The sequence below is a fragment of the Phoca vitulina genome, unplaced genomic scaffold, assembly GCF_004348235.1.
Source record: "Phoca vitulina isolate PV1807 unplaced genomic scaffold, GSC_HSeal_1.0 scaffold4, whole genome shotgun sequence".
NCBI lineage: Eukaryota > Metazoa > Chordata > Mammalia > Carnivora > Phocidae > Phoca > Phoca vitulina.
The window spans coordinates 45,545,748-45,568,121 of NW_022589707.1; the positions used below are offsets into that span (position 1 = coordinate 45,545,748).

General features: G+C 40.9%; 1 protein-coding gene across 5 annotated transcripts in view; it reads left to right on the forward strand.

Moving 5' to 3' along the window:
- RAPGEF5 (Rap guanine nucleotide exchange factor 5) overlaps positions 1-22,374 on the forward strand; it is a 508,053-nt gene that overhangs the window by 329,257 nt on the left and 156,422 nt on the right. For all 5 annotated transcript variants that reach the window (XM_032401958.1, XM_032401959.1, XM_032401957.1 and 2 more), the window contains 2 exons: positions 58-226; positions 16,780-16,846. In XM_032401958.1, the coding sequence (XP_032257849.1) occupies positions 58-226; positions 16,780-16,846 (236 nt within the window). The remainder of the gene's footprint in view (positions 1-57; positions 227-16,779; positions 16,847-22,374) is intronic.

Sequence of the window (22,374 nt, forward strand, 5' to 3'; positions counted from 1 at the left end):
GACTCGCTAAATAATAGACTTTAAAAAAACAGATCCTCCCCTTTTTGTTTCCAACAGTGGACCAGAATTTATACTTTCAAGATACCTATGTTTTCTACCAGTTTTCTTCTGATGAATGTAGCTACTTGTACTGTGAATTTGAAAGAGAAGAAGAATGGCAGAATGGTGTCAAACTTTTACTGCAACTTGTGCCTCTCATTCCTGCTAGAGCGGGCATCTGTGAACTGTAAGTAGATGCTCTTTTGTTCTAATATAAAATTATTCTCACTTAGAGAATATTTCCTGTTTCTAGGCACTGTGCTCCGCTCTTTAAGGTCACCATCTCCTGTAAGAGATAGCTGTCCCGTTCCCATTTCTCAGATGCAAGTTCAGAAAGGTAAAAGGAATGGCTGGAGACTAAATCCAGCTAAAAAAAATGGCTGAAGTGGTATTCGAATCCCAGAAGTTCATGCCTTGCCAGCTACACCATGCTGCGGCTAATTTAATCATCACTGTGTGAGCTGTGATCTAAATTAGGAGTAAAGATGACTTGGCTTAGGTTGAAATAAAATAATAACTGACATATTATCCACTCTCCAAATCATGACTTTCCTAAGAAAGAGCTCAACAGACCTTTCTGAAAATAAGCGAGAAGCAACATTTGGCAAATTAAAACACGTGAATCACTATCATATAGTGAATCACTATATGATTAAAATGAAATAAAATTCATTAGAGAAAGCTTGGGAACAAGGCTTGAGTCATGATATGGTGTTGTTGATATGTCTTCGTCTCTCCACGGAATTCATGATAAGCTTATTTTGGAATAATGAATTTCAGATTAAAATTTTCCGTCAATAACTTCTCCATATTCAGTTTTCAAAATATGTTCCCATACTGTGGACTCTCAGGTCTGTGAGATTAGCAGGGCAAGTGGTGTCATTTTTATCTCATGGGTAGGAAGGTAGGTTTCAGGAGAAACACCTACAATCATCACAAAGATGAGTTACTCTTAAAAAAAACAACAACTGGACAGTTAATCCAGGCTTTTAGAAAAGAAATAAGTGTTAGAATATTAATGAGACACCGTGCTAATAGGTTGATTGTAGAAACACATCTTAATGTCAGGAACTATGCTAACTGCTTTATATTATTTCATCTTCAGATGAATTCTAGAAGTTACTACTATTGTTGCTTTTTTATAAGTGAGGAAAGTGAGGCACAGAGGCCAGGTGGCCTGTCCAAGGTCACGTGAGTAGTAAGTGGAACGTTAGGGTTTGAATCCATGCCCGGGTGACTCTAACAGCTACTCTTTTAACACCTGCCAGAGTGTGATCCAGGAGTCATTCCAGCTTCCCCTCCTAAGACAGTATAAACAGAAACTATAAAAATGTTAGACACGGGCGCCTGGGTGGCTCAGTTGGTTAAGCGACTGCCTTCGGCTCAGGTCATGATCCTGGAGTCCCGGGATCGAGTCCCGCATCGGGCTCCCTGCTCAGCGGGGAGTCTGCTTCTCCCTCTGACCCTCCTCCCTCTCATGCTCTCTGTCTCTCATTCTCTCTCAAATAAATAAATAAATAAATCTAAAAAAAAAAAAAAAAAAAAAAATGTTAGACTCCAAAATGGTTATGACTTTCCCACCACCACCTCGCATAGAGGACCTTGGAATGGTAAAGCAAAATTCAAATGTAATTCTTCAGAAACAGAAAATGTTCTTTAGTATAAGATGCTTTTTTTTTTTTTTAAGATTTCATTTATTTATTTAGCGCAGAGAGAGAGATAGCGAGAGCAGGAACACAAGCAGGGGGAGTGGGAGAGGGAGAAGCAGGCTTCCCGCCAAGCAGGGAGCCCAATGTGGGGCTCGATCCCAGGATCCTGGGATCATGACCTGAGCCGAAGGCAGATGCTTAACGACTGAGCCACCCAGGCGCCCCTAGTATAAGATGCTTTTAATAGAGGTGAGAATTTCCTGAGAAAAGTCAGAGAGCATTTTAATAAACTTTAACAAGCTTTCCAAGAAGGAGTGTGTGCTTTGGAAGCTAGAGATGACTGTGCCTTGCTTTGAGGCCGTGAGACTGGCCTTCTCTAGCAGCTCTTTTTTTTAAATTTTTAAATTTTTTTATTGTTATGTTAATCCCCATACATTACATCATTAGTTTTTGATGTAGTGTTCCATGATTCATCGTTTGCATATAACACCCAGTGCTCCATGCAGTACGTGCCCTCTTTAATACCCATCACCAGGCTAACCCATCCTCCCACCCCCCTCCCCTCCAGAACCCTCAGTTTGTTTTTCAGAGTCCATCGTCTCTCATGGTTTGTCTCCCCCTCTGATTTCCCCCCCTTCATTCTTCCCTTCCTGCTATCTTCTTCTTCTTTTTTTTTTTTAACATATATTGCATTATTTGTTTCAGAGGTACAGATCTGTGATTCAACAGTCTTGCACAATTCACAGCGCTCACCATAGCACATACCCTCCCCAGTGTCTATCACCCAGCCACCCCATCCCTGCCACCCCACCCCCCACTCCAGCAACCCTCAGCTTGTTTCCTGAGATTAAGAATTCCTTATATCAGTGAGGTCATATGATACATGTCTTTCTCTGATTGACTTATTTCGCTCAGCATAACACCCTCCAGTTCCATCCACGTTGTTGCAAATGGCAAGATCTCATTCCTTTTGATGGCTGCATAATATTCCATTGTATATATATACCACATCTTCTTTATCCATTCATCTGTCGATGGACATCTTGCCTCTTTCCACAGTTTGGCTATTTGTAGCAGCTCTTCTTAACCACTTCCTGTCCTGCACGCAGGATGGAGGTGTCCAGTCGCACGGGCGTATAAGGGGTACCAGGGCCATAAGGGCAGCTGAAATCAGCTTGCAGGCAGTCCTCATGATTTCACTCCACTGCTTTCTCCCTGACTCAGAGAGCAGATTGGAATGCCACTGGGGGAGATGACCTTGTTAGAGGAAAACCCTGAGTCCACTCTAGGTTCTAAAAATTACTTTCAAAATTCGATTCCTAATATTAGTTCCAGATTACCTGCAGTCATTTGTCACATCGATCACTGAACACAAATGGCATGCGTCTGGAGTTGAGAATCACTTGTGCCTTGTTTATCAGCAGGTATTTTGTTGGTGGTGGTACATTGGGAGGGGTCATTCCTCTGGGGCAGTTGTCATTGGGGAGCTATGGATCCATCTGTCCCATATTATAACTACTAACTATAAAAGATAAAATTAATGAACCACTGTGAGTCTCAAAAGGCAGGAGATGGGTGTATACACATATTTAATATGTGTATATAATATACAAATAAATAATTTTTTTCTATGCTAGAGTGACAAGCAAACCTCTAAGCTAGGGTAAAATTTTTGCTAAACTTTGGAAAGCCAAGGTTTAGGTTATCCAGACTTGGAAGAAAGTATGGTCAGAGAGGAGGTGCCCAGGGACACTGTCCTCTTCCAGCTGTGATGGCTCAGCCTTTCTGGGGCTCGATGCTTGTGATGCCCGTGGGAATTTCTGCTCTCATCTGGTGATCCCCATTCATTCTAACCCCCCATCTCACACCCGTTTACTCCCTCCTGTGCTGCTCTTCTTCCTCTGCCTCTTTCCTTGTCTGGTCAAATTCTACCCACCCCTCAAGGGGGAGCCCAAGTCCTACCTTGACCCCAAAACTTCCACAATGTCTCCAGTTCGTCAGTTCGTCCTGTGTTGTCCATTCTGCTCTCTTAACCCATTTTTATCCGTTCTGAAATGGCCTCTAAAGTCGTTTTGATGCATTAACTTGCATTGTCCATTCACGAGCTGAAAATCCTGTCCTGTGGGTCGTTTTACTAGCCTTTTTGATATTTGAAGGCTATTAAGGTCTGTGTATGTGGTTCTGCATTAGGTCCCTCTAATTTGCTGTGTTCTAAATCTCTGTAAAATTATGTGAGGAAGCTACTTAACGTCTCTATGTAACGTCTCTATGTAAACACAATTCTGTACAAATGTATTTTTTTAAAGTGGATTTTTTTTTTTTTTCCATTTAGAAAAGAATGTTTAAAGCAGGAGGGCAAATGGAGATGTTGCAGGTTTCTGGGCTAATTTGAGGAAAAAAAATTCCTATTGTATACAAAATAACTTTTACATCCAAACTGAGTAGATAATTTGAAAGGAGTGTTGAGGGTACTTTCTCTGGGAGAAAAAAATAGCAGTCATGGTATTTTATTCAACCTGAAAGCCAAATCAAGTCATCCAGAATGGACTTTTTTCTAACTCTTTTTTTTTTTTTTTAATTTTGTGTGTGGGGGAGGTAGATTGGGGGTGTGTGGTTGGTTAGAAATGCTGAAGTAACAGCGTAGGGAGAGGCAGCCTAATAGTGCCTTTAGGACTAGTGAGAAATGGGAGGGTTTACTCTGTGAGGAAGCTTGGCTATTTCAGTTGAACCCCCTTTACAGTGGCTGCCAGCTTACCAGGGGTGGGAGCGGTAGGGCTCTGAATAGACAGAGTCTATGAACCTCGAATACACGAAACTATATTCTCCAATTACAGGGCACTTAACATTTAAGCTGTTATTTAAAGAGTTCTAGAGGATTGCTAAAATGTAACTCGTGCTACACTCAGACATGTAAAGAAAAATGTGATGTCTTCATTTTTCCTCTGAGCAATCTATTATTTATTGTCCACATGAGCCTCCATCTTGCTGGGTAGCCGGAAAGAAGGGAAAGAAGCCCATAATTTTAGTCTAATCCAGTTAAATTATTCTAATAAGGTAATTTAAAAGGCTGTGGAGCATATTTTGGTAAAAAGGTTCAGTCTGGGCCCACTCCCTATTCCTCAGGAAGACAACCTCTGGTATGTGGTGAGTGGTATGGGTCTCTTAAGCCTGGTAGAGGAGGCTCTCCTGTCAGGGTGGGCCCTTTCCCATCCCCACTGATTTTGCCTAGTGGATGGGCAGCCACTTCCCTAATGATCCCTGAGGTATAACTGGGGTGTTCTGTTGGCGTCTGCTGTGGAGCCTGGGGCTGGTACAAGTTGGGTTTGTCTGTCCTGGCTGGATCAGTGTCTGTTGGTCCTGCCTGGCTGATGGGCCTTCCTCTGTACCCACTGGTGTTGCCAATGCTCCTGAGGAGTCTGGCTGTGGCTTCCACAGATAGTCCATTCAGCCACTTGACATCTGTTGAAACAGCTCCCTCTCATGGCATCCCAGCCTGAGTTTTCCTGATTCTAGTTATTGAAAAAACAAAACAAAAACGTGTTCATTGTTGTTACTCTTATTTAGCAGTGCGCTTAATTGAATGGTATCTTAACCTTTAGATTCCTAACTAACCAACTCTAGGGAAAGCTCAGTCCAGTGGGTTAAGGTGAATTTATTAGCAGGGTACCTGGGTGGCTCAGTCGGTTAAGCGTCTGAGTCTTGATTTCGACTCAGGTCATGATCTAAGGGTTGTGAGATGGAGCCCTGCATTTGGCTCTGCGCTGGGCGTGGAGCCCACTTAAGATTCTCTCTCTCTCTCCCTGCCCCTCCCCTCCATTTCCTCTCTCTCTCTCTTCCCCTCTCTAAAAAAAAAAGAAAAAAGATGAATTTATTAGCATCCATTATTTCATGCTCTAGACAGAGACACAAAAGGGTACTTGAGGTAGATGGAACAGCATGCAGGGCATGAGGTTAGGAAGAGCGGTGGCACGTCGAGGCAGTGCAAGGCGCCTGGATGCGGCGGGAGCAGTGCGCCACAGCGAGAGGAACTCAGCCTCTGAGAAGGGTGGGGAGCACGTCTCAGATGGAGTGCAGGGCTGTGTAAATCCATGGGGAACACAAGCATTATCTTTACACTGAATAAAGAAAATGACCTAACTGTATCGTCGGTTCTGAAATAAATAAAATAGTTTGTTACTTGAAGTCACGGTTAACATTTTTGTCGTGTGTTTGCTTAATCAACATGTACAGAGTTTATGGGTCTGTGATCCATTTCTATGTAAAAGGGGTCTCCCTACTTAAAAAAAATGGGGAAGAATTGGCGTAGTCACTTGGCCTAAGCTGGCCTGGCAGGGACAACAATAATAAAATCAATAGTAGCAGTAACGATTAACACTTCTTACAACTGAAGTTTGAAGTTACAGATGAAGGAGCTGAGGCAAGGCGGGTTGCATAACTTGCCAAAGGGACAGGCCTCTGTACTTGGTGGCGGTGATGTAAAATGAAGGCAGAAGGTGAGCTTGGAAGTGACCTCGATGGCAGTGGTTCTCAACCATGATCCTTTCAAAAAGAAGGAGGCATAATCTGAGATCTACTGAGTCAGGCTTGGGATGGAGAGCTGAGACAATCCTATCAGTACTTAATGTCAAGTTCTAAAGGGGAGGCTAATGTACACCAAAGTTGAAGTCAACAGTTCTGTAAAGTCAGCCATACAGAAAGAGCTTGGTTAAGTGATAGGAAATGTGAATGTTAATTAAATCAGAGTTGTAAAATACTATGTAAAGAAGTCAGATTAAAACCATTATGACGAAGATTTTATCAAGCATGGTACTTACCACCACTTGGCTGACACTCCTGAAATTCCGTACATTTAGCTTCATAAGCATTTGTATTTGGAAGGGAGTCCGGAGTCCTTAGATAATTGAATTTGCTCCTCTTAGCTTTTAGGTAAGGAAAAGGGACAGGGAGAAGAAGATCTGGGAAGAGGCAACCACCCATACTCTTCCTCAACAGGCATTAACTGACCATCAGGTTTGTGTGAAGTACAAGTTTGTGCTTAGCCCTGTGGGGATACGACCATATGTAAGTAATGTAAGGCCCTTTATGAGGCCAGCATTATTAGGACAAAGTTCAGAAAGAGAAAATGAATGTGAAAACCAGAAACTTTCCCAACAAATATTAGTAAATGGGATCCAGTAATTTATAAAAGTGATAATACATCATGAAAAACAGGAGTTTATCCCAGGAATAAAATGATGGTTCAAAGTTTAAAAATCAATCAGTATAGTTCACCAGATTTAGTCTAACAGGAAAAACTGTATGATAGACTCCATAGATACAGAGAAAGCATTTGAAAAATTCAGTATCCATTCAGGATAAAAAGTCTTAGAAAACTAGGACTATAAGGAAACTTCTTCAATCTGATAAACCTTACATAAAACCTATGGCTTACATCATACTTAATGGTGAAAGACTGAATGCTTTCCCACTAAGGGAACAAGGCTAATAATCTCCTTTTAATTATTTCTCTTCAACACTAGTCAGTGCAATAAGGCAAGATAAAGAAATAAAATGTATACAGATTAGAAGAAAAAATAAAGCCACCTCTCTCTGCAGATGACTTAATTATATAAATAGAAAATCCCAAGGAATCTACAAAAAACTTGCTAGAACTAATAAGCAGGTTTAGCAGGGTCACAAGTTACAAAGTCAGTATACAAAAATCAATTCTGTTTCTATGTACTAGCACAAAAAACACTGAAATACTCAGGTACATATCTAAAAAGTGTGCAAGAGCTGTATGTCAAACACTTTCATGAGTCTGATGGAAAAAAAATCAAATAAGACTTAAATAAGAGGATGTTCATGGAATGGAAGACTTAATATTATTAAGACCTTAATTCTCCCCAAACTGACATATCTTTTCAATGGCACTCATCTCCTTGTCTATTGGCCTCACCATATCTACATAATAATAAAACCTACTTTGGAAACACTGACCTCTGAACAGGGAGCATCCTGGTGCTCAGTCCTCAGACTTCTTTCTCTGCTCTCACTCTGGCTGTGCCCTCACTCAGTCCTTTATTTAATATCCTCCTCACGGTGGTGATTTCCAAAATTCAGATCCCTGTCTCCCCTTGGCACCCTGTGAACGCTAATGCCACCACCACCTTCCACCCTGTCACCTCCATTCCTTTATTGTCCTTATTCTGCCTGACTTTGCCTTGTCTACCTGACATGTTTAAGCAAGGTGAGAAATCCATTGACATCCTTAATTTCTGAACTGGTGCTGAATTAACATCTTCTAAGTGGGAGATCAACTTCAAGTCCACCATTCCTATGTCCCAAACCTACCTTTTATATTCCTGACTTTTCCTAATTAGATTCTCATTTTATGCTCTTTGGGGAAGAGGAAATAAATACTGGATGAGTAAACATTTTTTGAGTATTTCTCAAAAAAATTTTGTGATGGAACTTGGCATAAGTTTCGTATTAGGATCTTAGGTGAAGAAAGTTTCCATTTGCTACTTTAAATTTTACAAAAAATGCTATGAAATCAGCTGGTCTTAGTCTTTGTTATTACTCATCACCCCCTCCCCCAAGGAAGCACTAAGCCCTCCAAAATTTCCGTTGTTTACAGAAAAGGCTTATTCTAGATGTGGGAACAGATTGCTTATTTTTATCAGAGTACATAATTATTTAAGAGTAGTACAGGAGTTTTAACAGAAGTTGAACTTTTAGGCCTGGTTGTGCTAGCATTTGAAATGTAGCTGTTTAATTAAATATTAACTATTAATCCTCAAATCTTCAATATAAAATGCAAAAATATCAATAATAATTTTATTCGATTTTGGATGAATGTGTAACTATATATCCTGGACTCAGTGAAACCTGTCACATTCACATTTTACTAGTGTTTGGTAAAAGACCTCTGTAAGCACAACTAGTAGCCTGATCCTGTGAAAAATTAACTTCCCTTTAGAAGGTTGAACAGAAGGTTGTATTCATGATATCAAAGATCGCAAGAAAAATCTAATTCTCATTTTTCTACCAACCCACTTTTTCTTTTTTGTCGTAAGAATTTGCTTTGTTATGCAAAATAGATGTGTCCAGAATATAGATGTTAGAGAAGGTGAGTGTACTTTCTTACTCTCCTGGGACCAGTGGGTGTTAGATGTGGTGGAGAATGAGTCTGTCCTGGAGGAGCATTCTCTGTGGCAGTGTCTAGGACTTGATATCAATGATTTCAAAGAAAGAAAAATATCAAATCTAGCCCAGGAAATATTTCTGCAAGAGAAAGGCCCTGAAGTTTCCTTGCCTGACAGTCAGCAAGTACAGAACAGACTCTGTGAACTGTGACATCGTCCGCTGACTTAACATCATTTATTCTCAGTTTGGTGGAGGGAGAGTCCCTCTTTCTGCTCAAGACTCATTCTTCTCTCTGGGCTGTGGGTCCTACCCCTCCTTGGAGACTTCCTTTTCCTGCTTTCTCATATCTCTCTGTTGGCTCTTTTCTTTCAGCAAACAAATGATTCCCTCAATCGTAATAACTGGAAACCAACCAACCTTTGATTTTATATCCTCTTCTAGTTACTTCTCCATCAATCTCTATGTTTTACAGCCGAAGTTCATAGCCCTCAGCACAAAACAAAATCTCTTTAGCATTATCAGATGAGGCCCTGGCTGGTCTGGCCTTGGCTTTATCTCCTGCCATTTCCTACTTCCTTGTCCTGGTAATCCTGCTACAATTCCAGGGCCACTCCTTATCCATCCAAACCTCACCCTGGATATCACTTCTCCCAAGAAGTGGCCTCTGACAATCACAGATAAGGCTAAGTGACTCTCACTTGTGTTGGCAGAGTTATTTTCAAGATGGATTTTGCTAAACCCACTGATTGTTTTGTTTTCTTTTTTTTTAAATACAAACAATTTAACTTTATTGAAATTAGGAAAAAATACACCTCAGAAGCTACATGTTTCTCTGTAGGAATGATAATCTGATTGTGGCAAAACTCAATATTCATGCATTCTTGAAATTTGCCCAATTTTTCTTCTTTAGCCCATTAGATTTCCTGGTATATTATTATCATAATTTGGCTTGCCTTTTCCTGTGTAATTTGTGTATATTTTTCAGAAATGCTGATTAATGGGCACCTGGATGGCTCAGTCGGTTAAGTGTCTGACTCTTTTTTTTATTATTATTGTTATGTTAATCACCATACATTACATCATTAGTTTTTGATGTAGTGTTCCATGATTCATATACGTTTGCGTATAACACCCAGTGCTCCATGCAGAACGTGCCCTCTTTAATACCCACCACCAGGCTAACCTATCCCCCCACCCCCCTCCCCTCTAGAACCCTCAGTTTGTTTCTCAGAGTCCATAGTCTCTCATGGTTCGTCTCCCCCTCCGATTTCCCCCCCTTCATTCTTCCCCTCCTGCTATCTTCTTCTTCTTCTTTTTTTTTTTTAACATATAATGTATTATTTGTTTCAGAGGTACAGGTCTGTGATTCAACAGTCTTACACAATTCACAGCGCTCACCATAGCACATACCCTCCCCAATGTCTATCACCCAGCCACCCCATCCCTCCCAACCCCCACCACTCCAGCAACCCTCAGTTTGTTTCCTAAGAGTAAGAATTTGTCATATCAGTGAGGTCATATGATACATGTCTTTCTCTGATTGACTTATTTCACTCAGCATAATACCCTCCAGTTCCATCCACGTCATTGCAAATGGCAAGATTTCATTCCTTTTGATGGCTGCATAATATTCCATTGTGTGTGTGTGTGTGTGTGTGTGTGTGTGTGTGTGTGTGTGTGTGTGTATACACACAACCTCTTCTTTATCCATTCGTCTGTCGATGGACATCTTGGCTCTTTCCATAGTCTGGAGAAAGGGGAACCCTCCTACAGTGTTGGTGGGAATGCAAGCTGGTGCAGCCACTCTGGAAAACAGTATGGAGTTTCCTCAAAAAGTTGAAAATAGAGCTACCCTACGACCCAGCAATTGCACTACTGGGTATTTACCCCAAAGATACAAATGTAGTGATCTGAAGGGGTACGTGCACCCTGATGTTTATAGCAGCAATGTCCACAATAGCTAAACTATGGAAAGAGGCAAGATGTCCATCGACAGATGAATGGGTAAAGAAGATGTTTTGTTTTCATATGGGTGTGTGCCGTGCATCTCTTATTTGTGGGATCATGTTTGAAAGATTCCTGTATAGTTTGTCTTGGTTCTGTTTTTTTCCATGCCCTAGAATTTCATCAGCCTCTAGCAGAGGTAGTCTCAGGTCCATCCTAAATACTGCATTTCCCTCCAGTCCCTCCAAACCAAACAAATAGCACAGGACAGCTCAACATCAGCCCAGCTTTAGGGGTTGATGATGGTGGGAAGTAGTGAACAGGCCTGCCTGACATCCCCCTAGAACAGACTCTTCCCTGTTAGAATTCTGATTTGGAGAGGGGCATGTTCCCCACCCTCCTTGGGTCCCAATCTAGAATATCTCTGTTTGATGTGAAGGTTGATGTGTAGTGTGTAGGCAAGAAGCACTCAGACACAAACGAAGCCCCTGGGAGAGCAGTAATAGCATTTTACATGAAAGCTGACTGAGGCCACAACTCCTGTTGTTAGGTTTCTTTGTAATGTGCAGCTCAGTGTAGTGTTGGCACAAGTACGTCTGGAAGGTCATGGATAACCACTCAGCAGGTTTGGCTTGTGCCCATACACAGTCTCCACCTCTTGAACTACTTGACTCCAAATCTTTGCAATCCCAACAACCATCAAATAGACATTTAACACATTTTCCTAAAGGATCGATGTTATGCATAGTGGTAGCTCTTGGCAGCCCACATACGCTATTCAGCACTGAGACATAGATGGACAGACAGAACTCATGTACTTTTGAAGTATCAATACACAAATGTAAAGTGGTATTATTTGGATAATATTTCCATAATAAAATGCCTCCAGTTTTCCACCCTGAAATACCATGAAACTTCTTTCAGTTAAAAAGGAAGTAGGGTTTTCCAACTCCAAGATGGTGTTGGTTGCTCTTGAATCTTAAGGCACAAATATTTTGGCCAAAATCTGGTTGAGAAGTGTGGGTTCTGTCTCTCATATAGAAAATGTATGACAAGCTTTATTTTTAAGAACTTCATTGGAATAATCTCAAACCCATTATACTAATTCTCATGAAGGAATTCTCACTAAAAGAATTCTGGGAAACCCTGCAGGGATACCAGTTAAATCCAAGTTGTTAGAAATTACACTGGGCCTGACTGGTATCAAACGAATTCCATTGCCCAGATAATGGCCCCCGGGTGTTGCCTCCTGAGGTTCTTCATTGGAGCTCAACACTATGTGACTATTTGGCTGTCAGAGCTGAGAGATGTTCTTGAGTGGGGACTTACTGTTCTTTTCTGCTGCAGGATGAATTGTGCAAATGATTGTCAAACAATTGGCCAGGTTGTAAACTGTCACTACATCTATACTAGTTATTTCTTAGAAGAAGATGAGGAGGTGGGGTGATCCTTGCACTGCTATTACTTTATTTAAGATATTTTCAGAGTTAGCACATCTTTGGTATTTGATATAAGAAAGTCATGGTTGGATTTGAAAGACGAGAAGGTCACTTAAAGACAGAACTGCTGCAGGGAGCTGGGAGAACAATGGAACAGCTCAGGGAAAGCGTTCTTGTGTAAAAGCAGGGTCCTTCAGTTGAATTGACTACAGATAACAAGCTAGTATCTTATGCAGTGGTAGTCTTGGGATAGTGATTCATAGAGCATTCCTTGAAGTTTCAGGTACTCTGTTAATTTATTCAACAGTTATTTATTGAATGCCTCTTATAGACTAGGTTGTGTTCTAAGTGTTGGGGATATAACCATGAACAAAACCAAAATGTCTAGTCCCACAGAGCCTACAGTCTAGTAGGGGAGGACAGACAATTTCCTAAATAAACAGATTTAAGTTGGTTAAAAATAGAAAACTTCATGAAGATACATAAAGTAGGAAATGAGGGATATGTAGATAAAGGTCAGGAAAGAAGTTGACAGAGACTTCAAGGCTCTGAGGCAAAAGTGAGGTGGCTATCTGAGGGAAGAGTGCTAGGTTAAAGGGATAGCTGGTGCAGAGGTCTAAGGTGGAAGCATTAAAGTTGAAGCAAATGTGAAGCGGGGGGAGAGTTGTCAGGCACTGTGAAGACTTTGGTTTTATACTGAGGGAGATGGGGAGTCATTTGAGGATTTTGAACAGAGGAGGGACATCATGATGTGACTTACATGTTAACAAGACCACTCTGGCTCCTGGGTAAACGATTTGATGGCTGGGACAACAGTGGTGGTGATGGTAGAGGTGGTGAGAAGTGGTCAAATGGGAGATACACCTGGAAGGTAGAGCCGATAAGATACCTCTCAAACTACTGAAGACATCTGCCCACAGTACCGGCACTCAGGACTTTCTGCTGGAGAATTATTGGGCCTGCCTTGGGCTGTTGGTAAGCAGGGACCTTGAGAAGCAGCCATGGGAATTTGTAAATCTGTGGGCCCTGCTGGGCCAGAGCTTCCTGCTGGCACACACACTCTGGGATGGGTCTTCCTTCCTGGGGTCACTGCTGGTCTCTTTCTGTCTCATGTCACTTGTCACTGCCATTACCTGCTGATGCCAGCCGGGGTTTCTCCGCTTCCCTTCTCTGAACACTGACAAACCACACGGAGCTTCTCTCTTCCTCTCCTGCTCACTGATCCCCTCGAGTAATAATGGCAAACTAGGCAAGTATTAGAGTTGATTCTTTCCTTTATTCCCCCTTGCCCTGTTTCATTACCTGTTTTGATCTGACATGGGAGAACTTTGTCTTCACTGGGTTGCACTGACATGTATTTACATACATAAAATCAGAATTTATCTTATTTCATAAAAATACATTCGTTGGGGAAAGAGAGTCTGGTATTTTTGGGCATTTTGGCATAGAGCTGGGGAGGGGACGCAGTGGTGAGGAAGGAAGGAGTGATGAGGTGTGATCCTCCCCTCTCTCTAAGCTCTTTCACTGTTTGCCTGTTACCATCAGAGCCGCTCCTAAGACCTTACTCTACGCCAGGTCAGATGCAGATGCCGGCCAGTGCAGGGGGGGATGGGGCACAGGAACGGGAAAGGAAGAGTATTTCTGAATTCTAGAGTTTTCAGTAGGCTGTAGGATAATCCCTGAAGGTTTGGACTCTGAGAGGAGCAGGACCAGGTCTCAGTTTTAGAAAGATAATCCTGGTATCTATGGGAGATTGGCACAGGAGGAGAAGCCAGAGACAAAGAAGTTGGTTAGAAGATAGTAAAAATAATTTGTACAAGAGAAGGAGAAGGCTTCAGTTGTCAGTGAGGCTTAACAGGGGGGAACTGAAGGAAACAGAGGGAATGGCCACAGGGTGACCATGGAGCTGAGTCGTGAGAGGCGCTCGTAGAACCCGCGGAGGCACAAGGCAATAGGAGTACAATGTAAGTTATGTTGACTTCACGGAGCCCCTAGAAAATAAGGTTCCTGGAATTGCCCCCCAGAGCCCCTTTGAAGGCACATGGTAAAACAAGGTGAGCTCAGGGGAGATTTGGGGGCTGGAGAAAGACTTGAGAGCTCTGGTTGTGGTGATAAAAATGGGATGAGGGCTGCAGGACAGCTCTTGGGAGGTCATCTCTGTCTGTCTTACACATACTTCCTTCAGAATTTTTTTTTTTTTTTTTTTTTTTTTTTGCCAAGGCATGTTTTGTGCTGGAAGAATGACCGAAGGTAGTTTTGCTCCTGAACAGGGACTAAATTATTTGTCAATAAACCATCAGTGGCTCAGCCATTTCTCACGAAGTAGCCATTATCAGTCACATACACAAGAACTTCCCTTGGAATTCAGAGTTCCTTTCAGCAGTTTGTTGAAAACACATTCATGGTGGGATCTGTGCTGGTGCGAAATACCTCATGCCTTTGACCTCATCGTTGAGCTATGTGCCGGGGTCTGAGAAGCAGGAGCCAACGTGACCAGCCCCTGCTTCACTGCAGATGCAGACGGGTGCTGAAGCCCTTGCTGGTGCCCTCGTGCCCAATGTGTTTGGCTCTCGATTTCCTGTCACATCTGTTCAGTCACCTCAGCTTAACCCTATACACCTGGTTGGATGGCGTAGGTTATAAAGGGTTGCAAATCTCTTCTCGATGGAACATCATGTATATGGAAACCTCGTGAATAGATCATTTTAATAATAAAGTTCATTGTTCGAGGGGCGCCTGGGTGGCTCAGTCGTTAAGCGTCTGCCTTCGGCTCGGGTCATGATCCCGGGGTCCTGGGATCGAGCCCCACGTCTGGCTCCCTGCTCAGCGGGAAGCCTGCTTCTCCCTCTCCCACTCCCCCTGCTTGTGTTCCCTCTCTCACTGTGTCTCTCTCTGTCAAATAAATAAATAAAATCTTTAAAAAAAAAAAAAAAAGTTCATTGTTCGAAATATGCATTTTCAGGGTAACTTGCTTTTTGGGGAATACGGGAAGTTACAACACTCCGTTCCCACTGTCTTTATCGGGAGGATTTTTAGCTCATGTTTCAAAAAGACTTGGCAGCACATGTCATTACGGGACTTGACAACGTCAGCCCTGCTTTGTACCCAGATCATGCAGTTCTTGTAAAGACAGTCGTTTTTCATCCACTGCTCTGATTTAGAGGGTTGTTGTTGTTGGGGTTTTTTTCTATAAAAGGTTTTAAAAATATAGAAACAGGAAGCTGATGCCAGAATCGATCCGACTTGCTTTTCCGTTCTTAAAGAGCTTCTCCTTAGCCCTCCTGCCCCGCCAGGCGAGCGCGGGAGCCGGCCCACTGCAGTTACATAGATTGAAATCAATCGGAGCACTGCCATTCTGATAACACTGCCCTGTGGGGCAATTACCGGCGACCCCTCCGAGTCCACGGGAGGCGTCGAAAGGATTGCTGTGGAATAGATCTGGGAGACGAGTACATATGTATCAGTTGGCATGAATTTTTTTTTCTTTGACCAAGCCAGGAAAAAAATGTCATTCTATAAAATTTGCTTTAAGTAGATAATTTTAGTACACCTGAAACTAATGTAATATTGTGTGTCAAATATACTTCAATTAAAAAAAAGGAATAGATAATTTTATATATTAGTGTATACATTTGTGTGGTGAAAATTTTTTCATGAGTTCCATTACCAAGGTGATTCCCCTAAACAAAGTGATCTTATATGTTGTATGTCTCTTTAGTTATTTAGCATATGCACAATTTTCTTGGCTTCTCAACCGGGCTATGGCATTTTCTCTCTCTCTGTCTTTTTTTTTTTTTGAGAGCTTAGAGCCTTCTCAGGTATAGGCTCTGATATTTTAAAAAAGAGTGAAGAGCTTCTGCTGCTATTATATTCCACATAATTCCTGTCACAGTATTAGGCCTCTAATAGACCACTTCAAAACAAATCTGTTTTAGGTGAAATTCAAATATAGTGGGAAATTCATGTGTCAGATTTTCAAAATCTGGACTCCATTTAGACTAGGAGGGAATTTTGGTACTTAACCACCTTCCATTCACATCTGTTTATGCTTTGTGCATGCCCACATTTGTAAATCTCGTGTGTCAGAACTATTCTGTGATACCATTTGGAGACAAATACTCGACTCTCAGGATTTAATTGGTATATTGTAAAGAGGTTCCTGCTAATTGATTTTGAAGGAAGAGTTGGGCCGCAACAGAGCTAGATCCCCTGGCATTTTTGACACCACATTATCTGCATGGGTACTTTCACTCACGTATTAAACAATAATGCCATTGGGGTGCCTGCGTGGCTCAGTCGTTAAGCGTCTGCCTTCGGCTCAGGTCATGATCCCGGGGTCCTGGGATCGAGCCCTGCATCGGGCTCCCTGCTCGGCAGGAAGCCTGCTTCTCCCTCTCCCACTCCCTCTGTGAGTGTTGTGTTCCCTCTTTCGCTGTGTCTCTCTCTGTCAAATAAATAAATAAAATCTTAAAAACAAACAAACAAACAATAATGCCATTATTTGCCATGTGTTCCCCATAACTTGGTAGATAAATTTGAGCAACCACAACTAAGAGTAAATCATTCTTTGTTTTTCAAAGGTCTCATCAGAAAATGGAAGACTCGGAAGAAAGCAGTGATGAAATTCTCGCTCGTCTAACGTCTGCGGTAAGGCATGCAGTTTTCCCTGCCTACGGGGGCAGAAAATAAGAAGGGCCAGGGTCTTCAAAGGAAGGCGTTTGGGTAGCAATGCAGAGAGGAACTTGCTCTGTAGCTGCACGTCAATGTGGGAGGCCCACATCAAGGCAGAAGGAGACATGGCATTGACTTGCTATCCTCAGTGCAGCTTCTCCAGCAAGATCATAGATATTCCTGGTGGAAAGTTCCAGAACCGTAGCGGGGGCGTGATATCTGATTTTCAAAGTACAGTATGACTTAACCTAGGGATTGTTGTGACCTGCCACACAAAGGAGAAAAGACCTTATGTTTCATTAGGGAAAAAAAAAAAAGAATTACCTCAACCAACAAAAGACCAGGTCGTTGGTTTCTAACGTACTAGGTTGCAGCATTATCGGTTGTTTCTAAAGCCACTAATCAAGAGTTGGTAATTACCTTGTTAGTTGAGGAAAAGCTCATGCCCTTCTTAATATGGTTGCTAATCATTGAGCCCTAGTTTTTGACAGACTAACTATCCAGACACAATATTTATCAATTGGTTTGGCTTTTTGGAAACTTTTCTAACCTCTCCAAAGAGTCTTCAGTTCTGCTTTAACTTCATTATTGAAATGGTAATTGCTGAAAATTGTGCTGGATTGGGTTGTGTATGTGGATGAAACTGATCTTTCACAGAGTTTTATACACCAGGTCTTAGCATCTGCACACAGCTTGAAAGTTAAAAGTTGCCTTTCCTACCCTTCTGGAATGTAGCTTAGAAAAGTAGTTTTTTACTAAATACAGTGATTGGTGGTATAAAGCTTCATGTGAAATGGAATCTTGATAGCATGTTAAGAAAAAAATATTTCAAGTGACCTTTGCAGTTTTTTATTTAACCTTTTTTTAATTGAGGCATAAATGACATACAACAGACATTAGTTTCAGATGTATAACCTGATGATTTTGTGTTTGTATATATATTGTGAAATGATCACCACAATAAGTCTAGTTAACATCCATCACATCACATAGTTACAGAATATTTTTTCTTGTGATGTGGACTTTTAAGATTTGTTCTCTCTTAGCAACTTTTAAATATACAGTAGTCACCATGCTGTATAGTACATACTATGACTTATTTTATAACTGCAAGTTTACCTTTTGACTCCCTTTACCCATTGTGCCGACCCCTGAACTTCTCACCTCTGGCAACCACCAATCTGTTCCATATATCTATGAGCTTGTTTTTTACTGTTGTTGTTGTTTTAAATTACACATATATGTGAGAATGTGAGATCCTATGCTATTTCTCTTTCTCTCTCTGATTTATTTCACTTAGCAAAATGCTTTAAGTTCTATCCATGTTGTCACCAATGGCAAGATCTCATTCTTTTTTTATGGCAAAGTGGTATTCTATTGTGTGTGTATGTGTGTATCACATCTATTTTATCTATTCATCGATGGACACAGGTTATTTCCATATCTTGGCTATTGTAAATAATGCTGCAGTGAACGTAGGGGTGCATATATCTTCCAGTGTTTTTGTTTTCTTTGGATAAATACCCAGAGATGGAATTGTTGGATCATATGGTAGTTCTATTTTTAATTTTTTGAGGCACCTCCATACTGTTTTCCAGAGTGGCTACACCAATTTACATTCCCACAAACAGTGCACAACAGCTCCTTTTTCTCTATATCCTCTCCAACATTTGTTATTTCTTGTCTTTTTGATTATAGTCATTTGGACAGGTGGGAGGTAATATCTCATTGTGGTTTTGATTTGCATTCCCCTGATGATTAGTGGTGTTGAGCATCTTTTCAAGTACCTGTTGGCCATCTGTTTGTCTTTCCTTGGGAAAATGTGTATTCGGGTCTTCTGCCCATTTTTCAGTTGGATTGTTTGGTTTTTTGCTATTGACTTGTATTTGATATATATATGACTTGTAAATATTATCAGATATATGAGTGGCAAATAGTCCCATTCAGTAGTTGCCTTTTTATTCTGTTGGTGGTTTCCCTTTGCTGTACAGAAGCTTTTTAATTTGATATAGTCCCACTTACTGATTTTTGCTTTTGTTGTTTTTGTTTTTGGTATTGGATCCAAAAAATCATTGCCAAGACCAATGTCAGGGAGGTTACTGCCTATATTTTCTTCTAGGAGTTTTATGTTGTTTCAGGTCTTTAATCCATTTTGAATTTATTTTTGTTTATGATTTAAGAAAATGATCTAGTTTAATTCTTTTGCAGCAGCTGTCCAGTTTTTCCAATACAATTATTGAGGAGATCATACTTCCTTCACTGTATATTTTTGGCTCCTTTGTCATACATTAATTGACCATATATGCTTGGGTTTATTTCTGAACTTTTTATTCTCTTCCGTTGATCTGTGTGTCTGTTTTTATGTCAGTACCATAGTGTTTTGATTACTGTAGCTTTGTGATACAGTTTGAAATTGGGGAGCATGATGCCTCCAGCTTTGTTCTTCTTTCTCAAGATTCCTTTGGCTTTTTGGAGTCTTTTGTGGTACGATGCAAATTTTAGAATTGTTCTATTTCTGTGAAAAATGCCATTGGAATTTTGATAGGGATTTCACTGAATCTATAGACTGTGCAGTTTAAAATATTGACCAAAAAGGAGTACCTGTTGTGTGCAAAATCATAACAGCCATCTTTTTAGAAAGCACTCACTATGGACCAGTTACTGTGTTAAACATTCTATGTATTCATATATACACATACATATACATTCTGCTAAACTTCACAACAACCCTATGAAATAGGTGGCATTATCCCTGTTTTATAGATAGGAAGGCTTGTAGAGGTAAAGTAACTTGCCCAAGGTCACTCACCTAGAAAGGAACAAAGCCAGAATCTGAACTCAGAATTTTCTACTTCCTAATCATGTTTCCTTACCAACTATGCCTCATTTTTTTGGTAATGTAATATATTATCGGGATAGTTTCAGAAGCAGCAAAGACATGTGAGATGTTTCCTACAGCCATACCAGGAAGACAAGTACTTTTAGAGAGTTCACGTACAAAGTGATTGGCAATTGAGCACTGAATATAGTGGTGTATAAATAGTAGATTCAAGAACAGTAACAGCTTCATCAAAGAGTCTTGAACTACCATTGAAGGCAGTCAGGATTTGAACATGTGGTAATTAGGAGGACATGTACTCTAGCAGTGGGGTTTATTGTGTGCAGGTGGAGAAAGGAGAAAGGGAAAATGCTGAGTAGAGCCAACTGGTTAGAGAAGAAGCTCCTGGTTAAGAAAAGTGAAAGACTTTTTGAACAACAGATTAACAAAATGAAATAGATACATAAGAAAAAAGAAAGATGAAGGGCACCTGGCTCAGTTAGTAGAGCATGTGACTCTTGATCTGGGGGTTGTGAGACCAAACCCCACATTGGGCATAGAGCTTATTTAAAAAAAAGAAAGAGGGCGCCTGGGTGGCTCAGTCGTTAAGCGTCTGCCTTCAGCTCAGGTCATGGTCCCAGCGTCCTGGGATCGAGTCCCACATCGGGTTCCCTGCTCTGCGGGAAGCCTGCTTCTCCCTCTCCCACTCCCCCTGCTTGTGTTCCTGCTCTCGCTATGTCTCTCTCTGTCAAGAAAATAAATAAAATCTTTAAAAAAAAAAAATAAAAAAAAAAAAAAAAAGAAAGAAAGAAAAAGTAGAGTTGGAGGTGGGGATACTGATTGAGAGGTTGCCGAAAACCTACTTTATTGTGATTTTTGTGGGAACAAAAAGAAAAATGAGTTCAAAAAGGAGCATAAAGAATTTTTAAAAAATCAGTAGGACTAGGTAAAGATAGAAGAGGACTCAGAATGGAAAAGTGATGATACTGTTAGGAAGTTGAGTAAAATATGTGGAAGGAAACATGGAGTTTGAACATGCTGAGTTTGAGGACAAAGAAATATAAAATATATAAATATTCAAGAGACATCTGGAGATGTGAACCTGGAGCTTAGAGAGGTCAGGGCTAAAGTTAGAGGAATCAGTCACAGAGAGGTTGTCAGTTGAAGAGCATACTTGGGAAACGTCCAAAGACAGGAAATGGAAACATGAACATCGTTGAGTAGGAGATAAAGCTGATTGGGGGCTTCCATCTCTTGCTTACTTAAGACCAACATCCAAAACAAACCCAATTAGGCTATTTCTCTTTCTTTAGGCTAAATTTTCATGATGGAAATTCTGGAGATAAGAAAACACAAATATCTTCCCTGGGCTTGACTGAAATTTGTGATTTTTGTTCACACAGTGTAATTGTCGAGCCACTGAGGTAATGTAAATTAGGCTAAGTTGTGAATTATGTGTATTAGATGCCTGTTTGGTGGGATGGGTACATTAGTGGCACTTACAGAAGAATAAGGGGACATGTGGTGTGGTATGCTGTGCTGCTTGGTCCAGTGAAGTCAGCCATTACTTAGATGGTGAAAAAGAACAGTGCTGAGTATCTGTAATAAAACACTAACCTGGTAGTGGTAGTGATGGAGAGTTTGTGGACATATCTTGAGAGATGAATTAAAATTACAAATCATGGGGCACGTGGCTGGCTCAGTTGGTAGAGCGGGTGACTCTTGATCTTGGGGTTGTGAGTTTGAGCACCCCTGTTAGGTGTAGAGATTACTTAAAATCTTTTTTAAAAAATGAAAAATCGACTGTGCTGAATCTAGGAAGAAAGATCACTGAGGAGGAGGGCAAAATCTAAAATTCTGGGATCGTTAACTAGACATTTTTACTCCCTTGTATTCCTTCTAAAAGCTGATTTGGTTTATCATTCTCATCAGTTTCATTTTCTCTGAATGTTACTGCTCTCTCCCTTTTCTCATTTTCTTCAGTTCATCGAACTTTATCATAGAAGCTCTGCATTTAATGCTTTGAATAGAATTTCTAAATTCCTTCTCGTAGGGTATAGTATCACTCCTCCAAGAAGTACCACTGAGCTGAAAAAAAATTATAACCCAAATTATAAATGGAGTGTTGGCTACAAGTTCTAGAAGACCTTGAAGCAAATAAATCCCCCCCAAAGCAAAAATTCATGCTAGGATATATAATGTTTGGTGAAAGTGTTAGAGAAAAAGAAACCTGCAATGAAATTTCTTTTAACACCTCTCTAGGAACAAAAAACATGGTTATAACTGACTGCTGCCCATTGTCAGTGTCACAAAAACATCTTCTCCTGCTCAGTGCCCAGAAGTTGTGATGTAACTCCATCAGTTTTCACATCACCTGTGAACTTGTTCTCTTGTGATTTCTAGCATTCTTTGTAGTTAAAGTCTTGTTCTCACTTTTTTTTACATTTGAGATTCTACTTTCTGGATAGAACGGATCTGGTTTACTCTCATTCACTAAGACCTGCACTAAACTTAGGCCTTTGTCTGATTCTTCACCCAATTTGTCTTTTCCTTAGAGTTCTTTTGGGAAATACTTGTTACAGAGACATGAGGAACTGGGTCTTAATAAACAGGCAGTTGTCTTGTATCATCCAGTGCCCGATGGAACTCAAGGATGCAAACTTTTCAAGATGCTCTGTCTTGCTGG